Raw genomic sequence first — 17,465 nt, 5'->3', positions numbered from 1 at the left:
TTTCGTAAAAAATAACAATGCGTCATTTATAGTCAAAATGCCCATTTGGGTAAATATTCAGCGTTTTTGCGGCGTTTTTTGCCCCGTTACCATTTCTGCAACTATTATTAAGAGAGATGATGCTCAGGGTTAATTTTTTTATGAACATAAGACAATATTGATGTTAAATCTAGTGTAATCAAAATTCTTGCGACTTATCCTACCGTTGTGCTAATATGCTTACTTGGGATGGTAATGCCGTTAACCGAGCGGTCTAAACGCTCGAATATTCACCCATTTACTGATGAAAGTTGATTTATACCTGTTTTTGCGATTGATAGAAGTAGATGTTCCTTTGCAGAGGTATTTTTCGATAAAGTGATAGCGATTATGCTTCGAGGCCAGAAATAGGCGTATACAACACTAGGTACCTACTACGTGTTTGTGAAAAATAGAATCTACCACGTTTTTTCACTTTTATTTAGTTTCACCTGTCCCGTTGCCTGTCTGTCTGTCTGTAATCAAATCTTGCAAGTTAAATTCGACCATTCGACTAACTTTCAGTAGTTGGATTGACTTGAAATTTGGTATACTTGTGTAAATTGCGTGACAATACAATAATTTGGTAGTGCCATCCTGGTAGTCCGGCCAGGATCGTCTCCACAGGATTTGGTATGCAAATATGGTCTGGGTGACAATACAAGTACAGCCGACAAAAAGTATTCTTACCAAAAACTTATTTAAATAAATCAGGATAATGTTACACCAAACAAGTAGCGGATGCAAAACGAAGTGTGACCCTCTTTGTTCCAAGAACTGACTTCGTCCACTGATGTTTTTTAAGCTAAGTACAATGAAGGCGACAAGCTAGGTAGGGGTAAGTGATACTTAGCTCATAAAACCTACTGACAATACCATAGGGCAGTGGATAATATTGTCATTGAGAGCTTAGGCCAGTGATGGAGAAACTTTTGCCTTCGCGTGCCAATGAGGGCTATCGTTTTTTGTCTCACTAGATGGCGCACTGTTGCGTGAGGTTTTTAAGTATGGCTTTCAAAGTCTGTTATTACGGGCGTGAAAACAAAGTTTAGATTAAAATCATATTTAATACACCTTAAAACCGTAGCATAAAAATATCGAGCATGCCACAGTGTTACAAAGTCCCCGTTTTGTTCGGAAAAAAGGGAGAACAAAGGTTTCCGAACGACAAAACTGTCTCAAAACACAGACATTCATTGCCCCGGAACACATATTTGCCATAATTAATTTCAGATATTGCAAAATATTCCCAAAATTATTCTAATTATAAATAAACCCGCGTAGCTCACCCAAAAACTATGAGATTTGACATTTCGGAGACCTCACGCTACACTAGCGCCTCTAGCGGCGAATTCATTCGCGATAGCCCTCATTATATATAACGAAATATATGGCGGGCCAAGTTGTTGCATTTTTGGCTATGCTATTTACTGAAATAAAAATATTGATATGTATTTTCTGAAACACTAATTTGGCCAGTGCCAATGAGAATGAAATTTTGTAACAATACCAAATATTCTCTAGATCTAAAGGTTTTTTGTCCTTTTTGATCGTCGCGAGCCGGATTTCAAGCTTACGCGGGCCAGAGATGGCCCGCGGGCCGCAGTTTCTCTATCCCTGGCTTAGGCTGTCTTTACGCATAAGACAGATTCCTCAATAACAAAAAGAGCCAAAGTAATGAAACACCACATAAAATAATAATTAACAATCTGAAAGTAGTACTTCATCAATTCACTCTTCACAAGCAGAATAAAAACTAGATTAAGCGAAACTAATCCTAAATCAGAAGTATAACAATGATATAACTATACTTACTACATTCATCCGGAGAAAGCACTGCCAATGCACTCTAAAGCCAATCTTAATGTCTTGAGATAAGCTGCTCAATGAATTAGAGGCAGCGCTTAAGATTAAGGAAGTGTTAGGTATAGTGTGGGAACTAATGAGTTAGTGTTAGCCCGAAGACTGGTTAACACTTCTGCATCAGTTTAGGCACGCACGATACGATTATGAGTAGAGACATCAAGATATCTAGACATCGTGTGTCAAACAAATGGTTTATGCACAGTTTATACACATTTTATATACCTTTATATAATTTTTTATACATTTGGCTAATTGAGTTATGGTTTTCCAAAATAAAGAGGTTTTAGTATACAAAATTTGGTTTGCATATAGCGGCATCCCTTTCGCGACTTAGCGTTTCAGTTTCGGACCAGAGATAATATCGGTCTTTCATTCACCTGTAAACCATTGAGACTCAGCTCTGAGAAATAAACGTCGTGGTACTAATTTCGACGATTCAGTTTAGGTGCCTAAATTGAACTGCTCTGCGTTTGGATCGTTTGTGAAAAGATCGTGGTACGCCTGCAGATAATTACTATAATAGGTAAGTGAGTTTCATCTGTAAAATGAAATCAAAGTACATTTACAGGAATCACAAAATATTTGTTTTGTGTTATGTTAACTTATGTTGAGTTGACAAGAAATTTTATGAGAATAGTACATTGTGCAGTAAGGGGCGTAAGAAGGGGATTACTAACGAGAGTCTGTTAGAAGCCCGACGCCGGAGGCGGAGGGCTTTTAATCACTCTAGTTTGTAATCCCCTTACGGCCCGTGATACACACAATGATTTTCATCACATTGCGAGGAAAAAAAATGCAAAAAATTAAATTATTTTGTGTCCGGACACTTCACAGCTCGCATAGAAAGGCGCTAAACAACTGAATAAAATAATGACTCTACCCGCCAATACAAGGGGCTACTACAAAATTCGAAAATCGAAGCACGTTTTCGTCTCTCTCACTCTCGTATTAAATCATATTAGCGTCAGGAAAACGATATGAACTTCGACTTTAGAATTTCGTAGTAGCCACCCTGATTGTCACTAAACTTTTTTCGAGTCGTCTACCATAGATAATGCTAAGAACTGTGTTTAGTTTAGAATTCAAATGGTCTTACGGCCAGATTGTTCCAACATGCTAAATAAATATTTACTAAAATTATTGCAAAACAATTTGATATCATCATCATCATCATCATCCTAGCCTATATACACTGCTGGGCACAGGCCTCCTCTCAGAACAAGAGGGCTTGGGCCATAGTTCCCACGCGGGCCCAGTGCGGATTGGGAACTTCACACGCACCATTGAATTGCTTCGCAGGTTAGTGCAGGTTTCCTCACGATGTTTTCCTTCACCGCAAAGCTCGTGGTAAATTTCAAATGTAATTTTCTTTTTGACTTGAAACCTCTTTAGTCCGAAATGACGTACCTCTACTAACTTTTTTAAACTAAAGTCATAACTCCCTTGGGGAGGAAAACTGTACGTAAATCCATAGTTCCCGGAGGCCATTGTCCTTTAGTATACAAGCATGGAATAAAACATCATTGACGAGCATGTGTGATGAAAATTATATTTACTTATTATCTCCTAATTTATTTCTGGTCAGTTCCGTTCCGACCATTTAAGCTTCCGAATATTAATGAAGTACGTAAGCTGCAAAACTCGAATGATTTGTAAATATTGCAACGTCTAGGAAGGAAATAGACTTGCGAATGTTACGTTCGTCGGAATTGGTAAATATGTAGTTAATAAATATCCATAAAGTTACATAACTTTATTACGCGTGGTGAACATTTACGAGTAATAACGATACCTGGACGACCAAGCTTTGCTCAGGCTGAAACTCGGTAACAAGCGTTTTCCCAGAGATAAGTTTTCCTCTCAGAATGAGAGGGCTTGGGCCGAAGTTCCCATTTGAGCCTAGTTCAGATTGGGATCCTCAGACACTTCTAGCAAGTTAGTCCACATCTTGCAAGTTCGTTTTGATCCCCTTCCAGTGGTCGGATTGAATTGAAAATTACCTATACTTGTAAATTGGATGACAATGCAAGTAAAGTCAAAAAGTACAGTCAGCAAAAAAATCTTTTATTAAAAATTTAATTTTTAACAGTAAATTATTTAATTAAGTACAGTCAACGTCATAAATAAGTGATCACTTTTGTACCTTGTCACTTTAACGTCATGTTTGAAACGCCATACGAAATTGTGTAACGACTGAAAGCGACAAGATACAGAAATGATCACTTATTTATGACGTTGACTGTACCTTATATAAATTGGCCAATGTTGTCCCAACATGTAAAGCGGGTTATGATTTGTTTTACCACTACCATGCACAATCAAATTTATCAGACCGCAAGCTCACATTCAAATAAGATATAGAAATAGACGCCCTATTAAACACTACTTAATCTAAATGACACCAACACATTACGTCTAATGACGCAATTTAATGGACTCTTAACGCCACATTATATCAAGAAACTACTCGTTGGACAAGTTTGAAACGTAAAAACATATTCGACTCGACAGCGTTTCGTTCAAAACAAAAAGTGGACCCAGTCTTGGCAAACAGCCGTCGAGTCTCGTTGCCACCCATGCATGAACACAATGTGGTGTTCTACCTCACAACATAAACATTGAAGCTGTTTCAAACCTTAAAGCCAATGTTAGAAGTGTAAAATGATGGTTATTACAACGTTTCCGGTTGTCCTTGGGCTTTCTTCATGCTCTTTTAAACTTGGTCTAAATGAGCTACCTGACCCAGCTAGGTAAATTTATAATCTGTGTTATGCAATCTAAACAATAATAACGTAAGTCGACAAAACTGAATCGTTAACCAGGGTGGAAACTTCATAACCAATTTTACTACATTTCTTTGGTAGATGGTAATTTTATCCTGGAGAATTGTATAATCCCCGGGATAGCGATAAACGAAGCATTTACAGATAGAGTTGTGGGCAACAGCTAGTACCAAATAATATCACACACACCACACTTCCAATAAAAAGTCGAAGTAATTAAAAGCTTCTAAAGTTTCTAAGAGAACAGAGAAGAGAGAGAGGGGAAGAGAGGAGAGGTCGACCTAGGCGCAGCTACATCGATCAGATAAAGGAGAAAGTTGGCGTCGCGTCGTATCAAGAGGTCAAGAGGATGGCTCAAAGGAGGGATGTGTGGAAGATACTCCACCGACAAGAGTATAACTCTTAAGTTGAAGAAGAAGGAGAAAGTTTCTAAGATAAGTAAATAAAACTTACGATGACCTATCTAGTTTAACGAATAAACCTCTACTATACTCAATTGACTTTCCAAGACAACATTAACCTAAATTCTATCCGTTAAAATATACTTTTACAATGGTTCTTCCGCGAAACTTGTGTCTGAATATGCGGTCAATATATCCCAAACATTTCTAAATGCCACTTATGTTAAACTGCAAAACAAACATTCAAAGCTACACCATAAATCTATTAAGATTCAGATGCCATCGATAACAATCAAATAATTATACAGTTGTGTAACCCACGGCGTGAAGCATCACATCATGTTAATTTTCATGTAAGCACTAATTGAATACGGCGGTATAACTCAAACAAATACCATGCCCAATGTTATAATTAGAGATTGTACGAATTAACTCCCTACAAGTCGAGATAATTTATTCGCTACGATAATTAAGCAAGAAAGTGTTGATAATGAATCAGATGAAGGTTCTATAGGCGGTGAAGAGAATATTGTATACAGTGAAGCTAGAGTTAGAAAAAGATTCTATAAACAGTGAAGAGAATATCCTCAACAAAATTGGAATAAAGCTTGAGGAAATTCTTAAAGAAGAGCTTTTATCGACAAATAAGGTGATACAGGAAATACGAACAAAAGAATATTGAATTCCAATGGTTCAATAAGCTAACATGAAATGGATTAGATTTCTTTAGACTCCAGCGTCGTTCGTAGAGATAAGGTCGAGAATGAGACGGTTTTCGGCGAAGTGCCCGTAGATTGGTATCTCAATACAAAGGCAGAAGCTCGCACGGGTTCATCGACCAACGATTGTTATCAAAGGAATTGCTATGCAATTAATGCTAACGTTTTCCCGCAACCGCTGCTGGGGCAAAGAAATACCACAAATAACTGTCTTGCATCTGCCATTGTGGAGTCGCATCGAACTATTCATGTGGATTTAATTGCTGACAGCTTTTGTATGATTATGTAAACGGATAATTTTGTACGTAACTTCATACAATAATGCTAGAACGCGGTTATAATATAGCAAAAGAAATTTGTAAACGTGTATTCTTTACTGGAAAAAAAAATCACATCAGGATTTTTTTATTATGCCGGCAAACCTTGAAAAGGAGACTTATTTTTCACTGAACCCTTTTACTTTTTTACAAAATATAATATTAAAAATACCAAAAAGTTACCTACTACTCCACATTATAGATGTTGAAGAAAATAAGGATATCAATGGTTAGGTAAGCCATTCGAAAATGAAAAAATGAAAAAGAAAATTTATTATTACACAAAAAAACAATATTACATTTTAGCAGTATACAGTGGACCCCAAACTAGGCTGACCCTGCATCTTGGGGCCCAGGTTTTATTTTGGTAGACATACAAGCACATCGTCACGGTTACAAATGATGCTAAATTTAAGACCCTAGAATATGGATATTAAGTAGTCTGTCAGTGATATAAATGTACAAAATACTTCGTGTATCTTTTTACCGACTTTTTCACAACTTAGAAACCAAATTGAGCTAGTTAACAATGCACCTAATCGCGAAAAAGGCGGAATACAAAGTTAATTGCTTAACAGCCGGTGTTCCAACTTAATCTGTATACAAAAGATCGTAAACGCTGTCTGTCCGGCGCTTCCTGAATGAACAATTAACCGTTTGCACTTTTAAATCACCGGTAACTGTTCCGTAGTAGAACACGCACGAAAGTTATTAGAAAAAGCTTTCGGAATTCGGGTCAAAGCGTCTGGCGTAAACTAACTGCATTTAAACTCACCGTTTTCTCCAGTCCTGGATGAAACTCCAGTCGCAATTTTCGTCTTCATCAAGTACCGTGGCCTCGTGGTGGTCCACCCCGCCGTGAACCATGTCAACTAACTGTCGCGCCCTCTCATAATTCCCTTCAAATTCCACAATAAGAAACCCATCAGAACTCATTGTCTCAAACATATCTTTTTTATACGTTGCATCATTAATAGTCACCAGCTCAGATGGGTCCTTACTGTTCTCTTCAGATTTGATCTCTGAGTAGATCGCTTCGGGAACTTCAACCTCCGACACTAACTGTGTCCCGCCCCTATCCACTTCCCTACTCAGCCCCAAGTTACCTGTTTCATCTAAAAGTCTATTAGCATAAATAGCCTCCTCCTTTGGAGGTATTTCTTGATTATGATTATTTTCTTCAATCTTCTGCTCACTGTGTTTACGTATAATGGAATCGCCGAAATATATTACCACTTTATTATTGTTTTGTGTTATTTTATTAGCCAAGCCGCCTTCCGTGAGTGGCAGATTGGGCTTCTTATTTTTTTCTTGTGAAAGCCTTTGAGCTAACTCCTCATAGCAGGCTGGACGATTGCTATAGATTTTTCTTTCTGCAATCGAACCTTTAGTCTCTTCCTTGTTTTTCTCAACACTTTGGTACACTGGTGGTTTGCAGCAGTCATCAAACTGCGAGGTCCAGGGTCTCGGTTCGCTGTATATATGCTCAATAGGTGTCGATGCTTGTGGCAACGGGACATACTTTTCATGAACGTTCTTAGAGTTGGGAGAGTCATTCTTCCTGAAATTCAGGACACTACGTCGCACTTTTGACTCAGACGCATCACTATTATTAACTTTCTTGTGCCTTGAATTACCAAGAAGCTTGAACAGGGGTTTGTGTTCAGAATGAGGTTTGACACGATCCGTGCTGGGAGCTCTTCTCATCCCGAACACTCCCTCTTCTTCAGAAGGGTGCGGGTACAGCTGTTCGCAGCTGGTAGACTTGTGGGTGGCCAGCCTCGTTTTACTGGGAGCTATGGGTTCTCTGTTTTGCCAGTGTCGAACGGATAGTCTGGCCGCCCCGCGTATGAATTTCATAGGTTCCCATGCTTCTGCCTTTTTGAGGATGAAGTTGTCGGACATTTTGTTTGGGGGTTTGCGGGCGTCGGCGGCACGGCAGGACTGCAGCTCGCGGCAGAGGAAGCAGGAGCAACGCGCGGGGCACAGCATGCTCGCGCGGGCGTGCCAGTCGCACTGGCGGCTGCTACCATTGTTGCCGCTGCTGCGGCCCCCGCTACTACTCCGCGACGGATCGCACCGCCGTTCGAATCTTGTGGTTTTGCGCGCAAGTCGTGACCGTAAAATTGGTTTGTACTTTTTCGGTGCCGTTTTACGCGTGCACGTTTTAGATATCGATCGATCGGTTTATGATCACCGTAAATAATCTTTTGAAGTGCATCTGCTCATTATCACTACGAGTGTATAAGCTTAATCAGGAAACGGAATTGATGCGCCGCGCTGCATAAACATTTGGCCGGAGGTGAACGGAACCATAAGTCGATCGCTAAATATAGAGCACACTGCAACGGGGGCAATTACTGTATCGCTCGACAACATAATCATACGAGTCTGTTGAACTCGCATAAAACAAATTATCTTTCACGGAACGCCACAATGTTTATTTCTTTATGTGAATGGAATATTAGGGTTACCTTTATAGGTTCAGAAATATCTTTATTTTGTTTTGGGAGTCGTATAATTATCGTTAGCTCCGACATCAGCAGATTGTGCAGCTCTGCGATGATTCCGTTAAATTTAACGGCTAAGTTAAGCGAAACGATATAATATCGTGCAGTTATTATAGGTATGTTTATGGAATGTTTTCTTAAATTTAATTAACATCTTATGAAAATATCACATCATAAAGTTTTTGTCATAATCATCATCTCGGCCTATAAACGTCCCACTGCAGGGCACAGGCCACCTCTCAGAATGAGAGGGCTTGGGCTGTAGTTCCCTCGCGGGCCCAATGCGAATTGGGAACTTCACACATACAGCTGAATTTTTCCTCAGGTTTGTGCAGGTTTCCTCACCATGTTTTCCTTCACCGTGAAGTTCATGGTAAATTTTCAAATGTAATTCCACCCATAAATTTCGAAAAAGTCATAGGACAGGACAGGAGGTTAAGAGCCTAGGTCATAGGACAAACCACTAGGTTAAGAAATAGCTAGGCTAAAAGGTTATGTGCGTAATAAAAATAGTAATTTTCTGTCATTTACAGATAAATATAAATTGTAAAGGATGTTTTAATGGAATTTTTCATAAATTAACATATTTTTGTGTACAAGGGTGGAAAACAGGTTAGGTACCTGTTGGTATGAAGTACAACCACCTATGCACACCCTTATAGGTAGAGTCATTCACTATGACGCGTGCCGTGGTTCTAATCACAATGTCATTAATGTCTAATTTGGACAAAATCACGCGTCTTCGTACTCAATACCAGAGGATAGCAGATGAACTACCAGCTCAGAGGATTAAGATAGAATAATCTCGAAATAAATAAATATCTCAAGTGCCACTAATTTCGGGACTTAGTTTCGACGCCAGAAAACAACAAGCAAGCAACAGTTGCTTATCGTGGGGATTGGCGGGCGATTATAGCATTAACATGAATATGTTAGCAATTATCCTCTCCATTTCTTCCGTGGATGTCGTAAGAGGCGACTGGATATAGGTTAAGGTATACCGTAGGCGACAGGCAACACTTTTAGCACGGTAACGTTTCGTGTGCTCTGCCTACCCCATTTGGGAATACAGGCATGATGTTTGTGTTTTAGCAATTAATCATCATTCATCATAATCATGAGATCTGCCGTAGGACGTCCGTCCACTGTTGGACATAGTTGCTTCGGTTGGAAGCGGCCTGCATCCACCGTGAACCCGGCTTTAACTAGATCATATCTGTCCATCTCGTTGATGGACGTCCTACGCTCTGCCTGCTGATCCGCAGTCACGTGGATAGCGGGTAGTAACTACCCGTTAATATATCGAGTGGTTGCACGGTTGCGGCCCCAGGTCTTAATTTAATCGGCACTTATTTCTTCCATTTGATACCGGGCCTAGACCGGTTATTAAGTATGTGGTCTGCTATTACAATTTCTCCGGCAAGTCATGTCATTGTGTACAAACATTACGCCGTCAGTTTCAAGGCAATGGGATTAAAACATGTCAATGGTACAATTTATCATATCATCACCACACTACACTGACGCGTTTCGAACTCAACCAGAGCTCATCTTCAGAGTGACACAACCGTACACCATGCTACCAGTTGTGAGACAACAACAACAAGAAGATAGGAGAGAACAACTGTCTGAAGATGAGCTCTGGTTGAGTTCGAAACGCGTCAGTGTAGTGTGGTGGTGGTGATAGATGGGTTTGTGTGATTTGTGTGTGTTCTTACAGTGTGGAGGTGGAGGAACTGCATGAACACGCATATTTTGCATAAGCTTAGCTATCTTAAGGTCGCGGGTGAGCAAGGAAATTATTTTAGTTCATTGATATGGACCTCCGCAAAGTAACGCCTGATTCAATAAATTGTAATGTAACATGTTGCACAGCGAGCATTCGTGCAGTCAGTACTTAGTGTTACGGGGAAACCAGCGAGCAACGAGCCGCTCGTTGCTCGCTTTGAGTGCTCCACCCGGCTGTCGGTTTTTTGGCGAATCCTTTGACTGTTACGCGGTTCAGACAGTACGCTGTAACAAGTCAGCCATCTTTACTGAGTGGCTTGCGAATATGGAGCACAAGTTTTGACGAGCAACATTACGCAGATTTTGAGAACACAGCGAACATGCTCAATGCGTAACATGCTCGATGCGAATGTACATTACACATCGTAACGTTGGTCAGTACCCAGCTTAATGCGCGGGTGCTCGGAACGCGATCTTTTGCATCATCTCCTCTACCATCATCCTATGCGATCTGATGTGACAGACATAAGTCTCTCGTAATGATAAAACGATTGCGATTCCAAATGCGTTAGGCAAAGAGGCTGTACCTACGCACAGTTTTTTTAACCCCCGCTATGTGTATCCGTGTGTGTGTCTGTCTGTCTGTCTGTGGCACCGTAGCTCTTAAACAAGTGGACCGATTTGAATGCGGTTTTTTTTATTTGATAGCAGGTTTTCTAGCGATGGTTCTTAGACATGTGTTATCAAAATCGGTTCAGCCGTTTTTAAGATATTGAACTTTGAAGTGACAAAGTCGGGTGTTCTCCAACTTTTAGTTGGTTATTACCTACAACAAATTTTTGTTACGAACAAGTCTGGATATTTCCCAGGCATAAAGCATAATTTATTTTTTAATTGCATAAACTCGACGAAGAAAGTGCTCACATTCAATAATTAGTAAGAACCAAAGTTCACATTACAACAAAAATCTTACACAATTTACATTAGATTCACGTGAAATTGCTTTCGTTGCATAAAGGCTGGTATTGTTCATGACTGGTCACAATTATTTTCCCATCCCAAGGCCGGGGAAAGTAACGCTGGCAACACCGAGCATTGTGGCTCGTTCACATGGCGAAAGGGATGGCGCCGAAGAGTTGAAATTATAGTAGATTTGGCTATGAGGGTGAACTTACGTACAATTCGAAAATATCAGACAATAGTCTCGTAGTAGTAGCGTCTTGGATGTTTAATATGTATCTACTCGTAAGTATGTAAGTGTTGACACACTGGCCCCGTCTCATCTCCACCGAACATAAGGGCAGCAGCAGCAGCAGAAATGGCAGAAACTGCAAAAGCAGGAAAATACAGTGGTCTCGGTGCCGAATATGATTTTGTACCTTTCGGCGTCGAGACCCTTGGTCCGTGTGGCCCTGGCGCTCTGAGTCTCTTCAAAGATCTATCAAAGAGACTCAGAGATACCACAGGAGACCGAAGAGCTGGCAGTTTCCTCGCTCAACGCGTCAGTCTTGCGATCCAGCGGGGAAATGCTGCCAGCATCTTTGGTACCATGCCGCAGGGTCCATTTTTAGATTTATTATAGTTTTAGTTTATTTAATTTTATTGTACTTAATATACCTTTTTTATAGTTGGACCTGTATTGTTCTGGAAATAAAGTCAAGCATAGATTATTTCTATTTCGATATCGGTAGTGCAGGTCATAAGCTATAAATGTTACTATGAAGTACGATATGTAAGTATTTAAATTGCCTATATAGTATCCGTAGTACAAGATTTGTTTAGTTTGAGACTAGGTCAATTCAAGTCAATTGGTGTCAAGTGTCCCATGATATCTATTATTATTTATTTATTTTAATACCTTAAAGAAACCCACAAAAAATATTCACTAAAATCGACAGTCAGTCTCGGATGTAGTTTTCTTCGAACTTTTACGAAAACTCTAGGAGAAAGATGACTCAAGATCAAATCATCATCATCATCATCATCAGCCGGAAGACGTCCACTGCTGGACAAAGGCCTCCCCCTTAGAACGCCACAATGAACGACAACTCGCCATTTGCATCCACCGGTTTCCCGTTACTCTCACGATGTCGTCAGTCCACCTGGTGGTCGCCACTCCAGGACTTTTCTCCCCCAACGGTTATCTTTTCTTCGAGCGATGTGGCCTGCCCATTGCCACTTCAATTTGCATATTTTTCCAGCTATGTCAGTGACTTTAGTTCAAGATCAAATGACTATTGGTAAAACGGCCATAAGTGGTGCGCCATGACTAAATGGCTAAGGCTAAGGCCGGCCTGGCATGTATTCATGTTTAAATCCCAATAGTATTGAATGCACCTGTCATTAGATTATTAACTCTATGCGATAAAGCGCACACTTCAGTGTCTGTCTATTGAGGCAAGAAACAGGTGAAACTAACAGATGGGTGAGGTAGTTCCCCCGAGCGTTTAAACGAAAGTGTAAAAGTGTATCACACAGAGGTCTACGTAACTGCTGGTTGTAACTGAGCGAGAAGGGCTATGCTTATGAATAATTTAATCGAGTTGGTGTTGGAAAATTTTACAGGCATGTCGCGTATAAATGTAGCTGCTTGCTTTTTAACCCCCGACGCAAAAAGAGGGGTGTTATAAGTTTGACCGCTATGTGTGTCTGTCTGTGGCACCGTAGCTCTTAAACAGGTCGGCTCGTGGTAAATTTCAAATGCAATTTCGCACATGAATTTCGAAAAACTCAAGAGGTGCGAGCCGGGGTTTGAACCCGCGATCCTCTGCTTGAGAGGCCATAGGTCAAACCAATCGGCCACCACGGCTTCGTAGGTATCATCAGCCAAATATTGGTCTGCCACCCTAAAGTTGATAATCGTTTGCACGTCATAAAACAATAATGCCAATAGAATAGACGTGTCTGTCAACTTGAAAGTTAGACTTTAGCGACATATTCATTTGATAGGAACTTGTTAAAAAATTGATAGACCACTTATTTGGCTGATGGTACACAGAAAGCAAAGCAAGTCCAGGGGGGCTACTACGAAATATCGTACCGTCCCTCTCATTCTCGTATTAAATAATATTAGCGCCACAGCAGGACGGCAATATACGAAGTTGTAGACAGTTGTAGTATAAGGCCAGACTCAGCAGGCATCGTTAACTCTTAAAACAAATTGACACGAATCTCGACATTGTACATTATCTGTGGCCCGTTATCCGAAGCACGAACACGCCGTAATGTTGGCACTCTGTAAAACGTAGCCAGTTTTGTATGACAACTCTTAAAAGGTCTCGGTTGTGATGTAGCGATTATTAGAGTTATTTGACTTACAAGTTTACTCAGAATGTACATTATTTTGTTCCATCATTTAGATACCCGGTTCTATGTCAAATTGTGTGTAATGTATACCTTCCGCCGCCTAACTTTGCCTAAAAGTTAATTGCCCCGGCTAGTACCACAAAAACAATAAAAGTAAATAATTGAATACGCAGTAAGTATACAGTTAAGCGATTCGAACACAATCCGGGAGTAACGTAAAGACGTCGTCGCATAAAAAAGTATCTCAAAAATACGTCAAAACTGAGTATTAAGTACCTAATGAACTTTTAGGCAGATTTATATGGTCGTGGTATAATGATTTGAATGATTTTTTGTTATAAGTTTGACCGCTATGGATGTCTGTGTGTCTGTCTGTGGCACCGTAGCTCTTAAATGGGTGGACCGATTTGAATGCGGTTTTTCTTTATTTGAAATCATATTATATTTGTAAGCAGCATCTAAAATTCCAAAATTTCAGCCGCTAAGTTAAGAGATAGGAATTTTTGCATATTCTTTATTTACATTGGGATTTGGAAATTTCCATGGGAATTTTTGTCCTGCTAATTGAACTTGCAGTAGGTTATCGATATAAATGGGATTTGCGCTTTGACACGAAACGGATCTGACAACCGACTAGTGGGAACGGGGGGGTTAAAGTTTTTTTTTTTATATATAAATAAATATCATGGGACACTTCTAAAAAGTTTTGTTTATTTCTAAAAAGTGTAAAGATTGACATTTTACTACTTTGACATTTCGCGATTTGGACCACGCGAGACTTGGACGTGGCAAAACTTAGAAGCTGTAAGACATGGACCTCTTACGATGTGGACGCAATTTCGACACTGGACATTTTACGACTTTGACCTAAGACGCCGGAGGGAGTCTGACGATGATGATTGTTGCAGTGTGTGTTGAAATTCGAAAATCGAAGTTCGTGTCGTTCGGTCCCTCTCACACTTTTAATACGAGAGCGAGAGGGACGGTACGATACTTCAGAGTAGGCCCTCTGACCTGCGGGGCTTGGGGCGCAGGATCTCGTGCGGCGCGGGCGTGCGGCGCGGCGGCCAGGCGGCGCACGCGCAGCCGCGCTCGCTCAGCGCCGCCGCCGACTCCGCGCGCGGCGTGCACGCATCCTCACTGGAAACAACAAGTAACCTCACTGAAAACATAACCATATCGAAAATACAAACTAAGACATGGATGCACAGAAAAACCAGAAAAAGGGACCAGCACTGGGAATCGAACCAGGTCCTCAGCAATCCGTGCTGCGTGCTATAACCCCTACACCACTGCTGGACGCAACCGTCATTTTTAATATAAGCTTTTTTTGCTGACTGTAATTTTTGTTGACTTTCCTTGCATTGTCATTCAAACTACATTTGCATACCAAATTTCAATTCGATGCTATTAACTGTTGAAGAGTTCCGTCCTGCGGAGACGATCCTGGCCGGACTACCAGGATGTCACTAGTAGATTATTGCATTGTCAAGCAATTTACATAAGTATTCCAAATTTCAAGTCAATCTAACTACTAAAAGTTGGTCAAATTTAACTTGCAAGATTTCATTACAGACAGACAGACAGACAACGGGACAGGTGAAACTAAATAAAAGCTTTTAAAAAGGATAGCTGAACTAGTTAGGTTACTTGACGTGTAGCCAAAATTTACTAATTAGGAACCAAAATAATGCTAATACTGCAAAATGGATTTTAAATAATTTGTTGAATCAGGCGTTAGTGGCGTTAGGTACTTTGCGGAGGTCCATATTTGTAAGACATCACCTAACTTTTAGCTACTAATAGGCCTTAGTTTTTTAGTCACTCAAGTTATGTTACGAGTACAAGCAACAAAGTTACTGTTAGCAATTTTTTTTTAAGTGTTATGCCCGGTTCACAATATTCCAGTAAAACCGTTCCAGTAGCACCGGCGTGTCTGGTGCCTGCTGAACAGAATCAGGACAGAGGTTAGTAACTGTGCGTCTCTGTGGCACAAGTGGGAGTGGTGCGAGTCGCCACGGTGTCCGTGTGGTTGCCCGGAGCGGCATATGGTCTTTGAGTGCCCAATCACCAAATTTAGCGGACAAGCGGCAGACATTAAAACCCTCTCGACAGATGCACTAGCATACCTTAAATCTAACCTATTAAATATTTAGTTTAAGTAGAGAACCAGAAGCCATACGATAAACAATAATAGTAGCATGACAGACTTCGATCGATCTTGAGTAACTCCTTTGGATTGTGACCCCGCAGTGTATCACTACTGGCACGATTTTACTGGACGACTTAGATGCCTATAATGTGGGATGGCGGGAGCTCGCCTTTGATAGGCCGGAGTAGAGCAAGAGAGGAGAGGCCTTTGCCCAGCAGTGGGACACAAAATTAGGCTAATAAAAAAAATGTGAATCGGGCATTTTATGGCATATTAAAGAGAGCATAGCTCTAGTGGAAACAGCTGAGCGGAGGGAGGATAGGTAATGAATTCAAGCGTTCTACTGGTTCATGACAAACACAATCCTCGGAATATTACATAATATACATCTTCGTACATCTCTGGTCCAAACCATCAGGTCAGGGTTTCTTAAACTTTTTGCAGTCACGGACCACTTTCACAATTTAAACAATACGGTATTTGACTATTTTGTATATGTTTTATAAATTAAAGCTACACAATGCCTGTTATCGAATAGAGAAACAATTTTTAAGCTACCTTTACAAATAACAAAGTTATAAAGGTTTGAAATTCAAGATTAGACAGAGAAAGACATACTGGCATGTGACGTCACACGCCAGTACCGCCATACTTGCTGCATAGAGAAAAGCGTTTGAGAAAGAGACAGGTATATTTCTCTTCGCTAAACACTGTCTGTACATCTATATTTTCATAATAATATTAAGATATGGCAAATTCAGGAGTTGTCAAATACCGTATTCCACGGACCCCTGTCAAAATTTTATTTACAGAGTGACCCGTATACACGCACTCTCATCTATGGACTGACCTACTGCGGACCCCTGATACAAATACTACGGACCCCACCGTGGATCCCACTTTAAGAAATCCTGCTTTAGGTACTTGGTAAAGACAACCATGTCAACATATGGAGCGTGTTAATAAATTGGTGGTTACTTTAATGATTATGGAAACGATTGACTGGCAAAAGTATGGTTATGCTACAAAAACGACCAAGAGTATGGTTAATTATCTGTTGTGGTAAATGGAATGTTACCTGAGTAACATTACAAAAGCGGGTTGAGCTGAGTGAGGGGCAGTGCGAGGAGCAGTCTGCCCCTAGAGATATGTACAAAGACAATGTTCGTGGAGTACGGTCGAGGACTTTACGATTGTCCTTATTAATTAATTCATGTGGTGCCGCTATGTCGTTTACTGTGAAATGGTTCCATGGCAGCACATGAATTAAAGTCCTTGGCCGTACGTGGCATTTTGTTTTATTTCGTTTCCTAATAATACTTTATCATTTGTTTATGTACTGTTTACGCGGAGTGGTCAATCCAGTTCCAACTGACTTTTCAGTGAAAGTGGTTTGCTCAACAATCGTAGCATGTTAAAATGAACCTACAGCGGTTAGGTTTACTTATTCATCTAGATAATAGGAAAAGTAGATCAGAGCAGAGTGGGTCAACCAGCATACACATACAATGCTCCCATGGCATCCGCAAATGGCAAGAGAGGGTTTTTTATTGGTAAAGACTTTCTATCCTCCCTTCCTTTCATTGGGGAAGAAAGTTGCGGGCGGGGGAGGAGACGAACCCAGCGTGGTTGTATGCGATGCGTGATGCGTCCTTCCGCAAAAAT

General features: G+C 40.5%; 1 protein-coding gene across 5 annotated transcripts in view; it reads right to left on the bottom strand.

Annotated features, from left to right (window-relative positions):
• Window positions 1-17,465, bottom strand: part of LOC141445341 (ankyrin repeat and BTB/POZ domain-containing protein 2) — a 91,427-nt gene that overhangs the window by 30,153 nt on the left and 43,809 nt on the right. For 3 of the 5 annotated variants that reach the window (XM_074111153.1, XM_074111154.1, XM_074111156.1), the window contains exon 1: window positions 6,880-8,113. In XM_074111153.1, coding sequence (XP_073967254.1) covers window positions 6,880-8,096 — 1,217 coding nt within the window. In that variant the 5' untranslated portion in view covers window positions 8,097-8,113. Of the gene's footprint in view, window positions 1-6,879; window positions 8,114-11,521; window positions 11,671-14,662; window positions 14,789-17,465 lie in introns of those variants that run through there. The other 2 variants (XM_074111158.1, XM_074111157.1) reach the window with 2 other exon arrangements.

Source organism: Choristoneura fumiferana, chromosome 2, assembly GCF_025370935.1.
Source record: "Choristoneura fumiferana chromosome 2, NRCan_CFum_1, whole genome shotgun sequence".
Taxonomy (NCBI): Eukaryota; Metazoa; Arthropoda; class Insecta; order Lepidoptera; family Tortricidae; genus Choristoneura; species Choristoneura fumiferana.
This window is presented reverse-complemented; position numbering and strand designations above follow the sequence as displayed.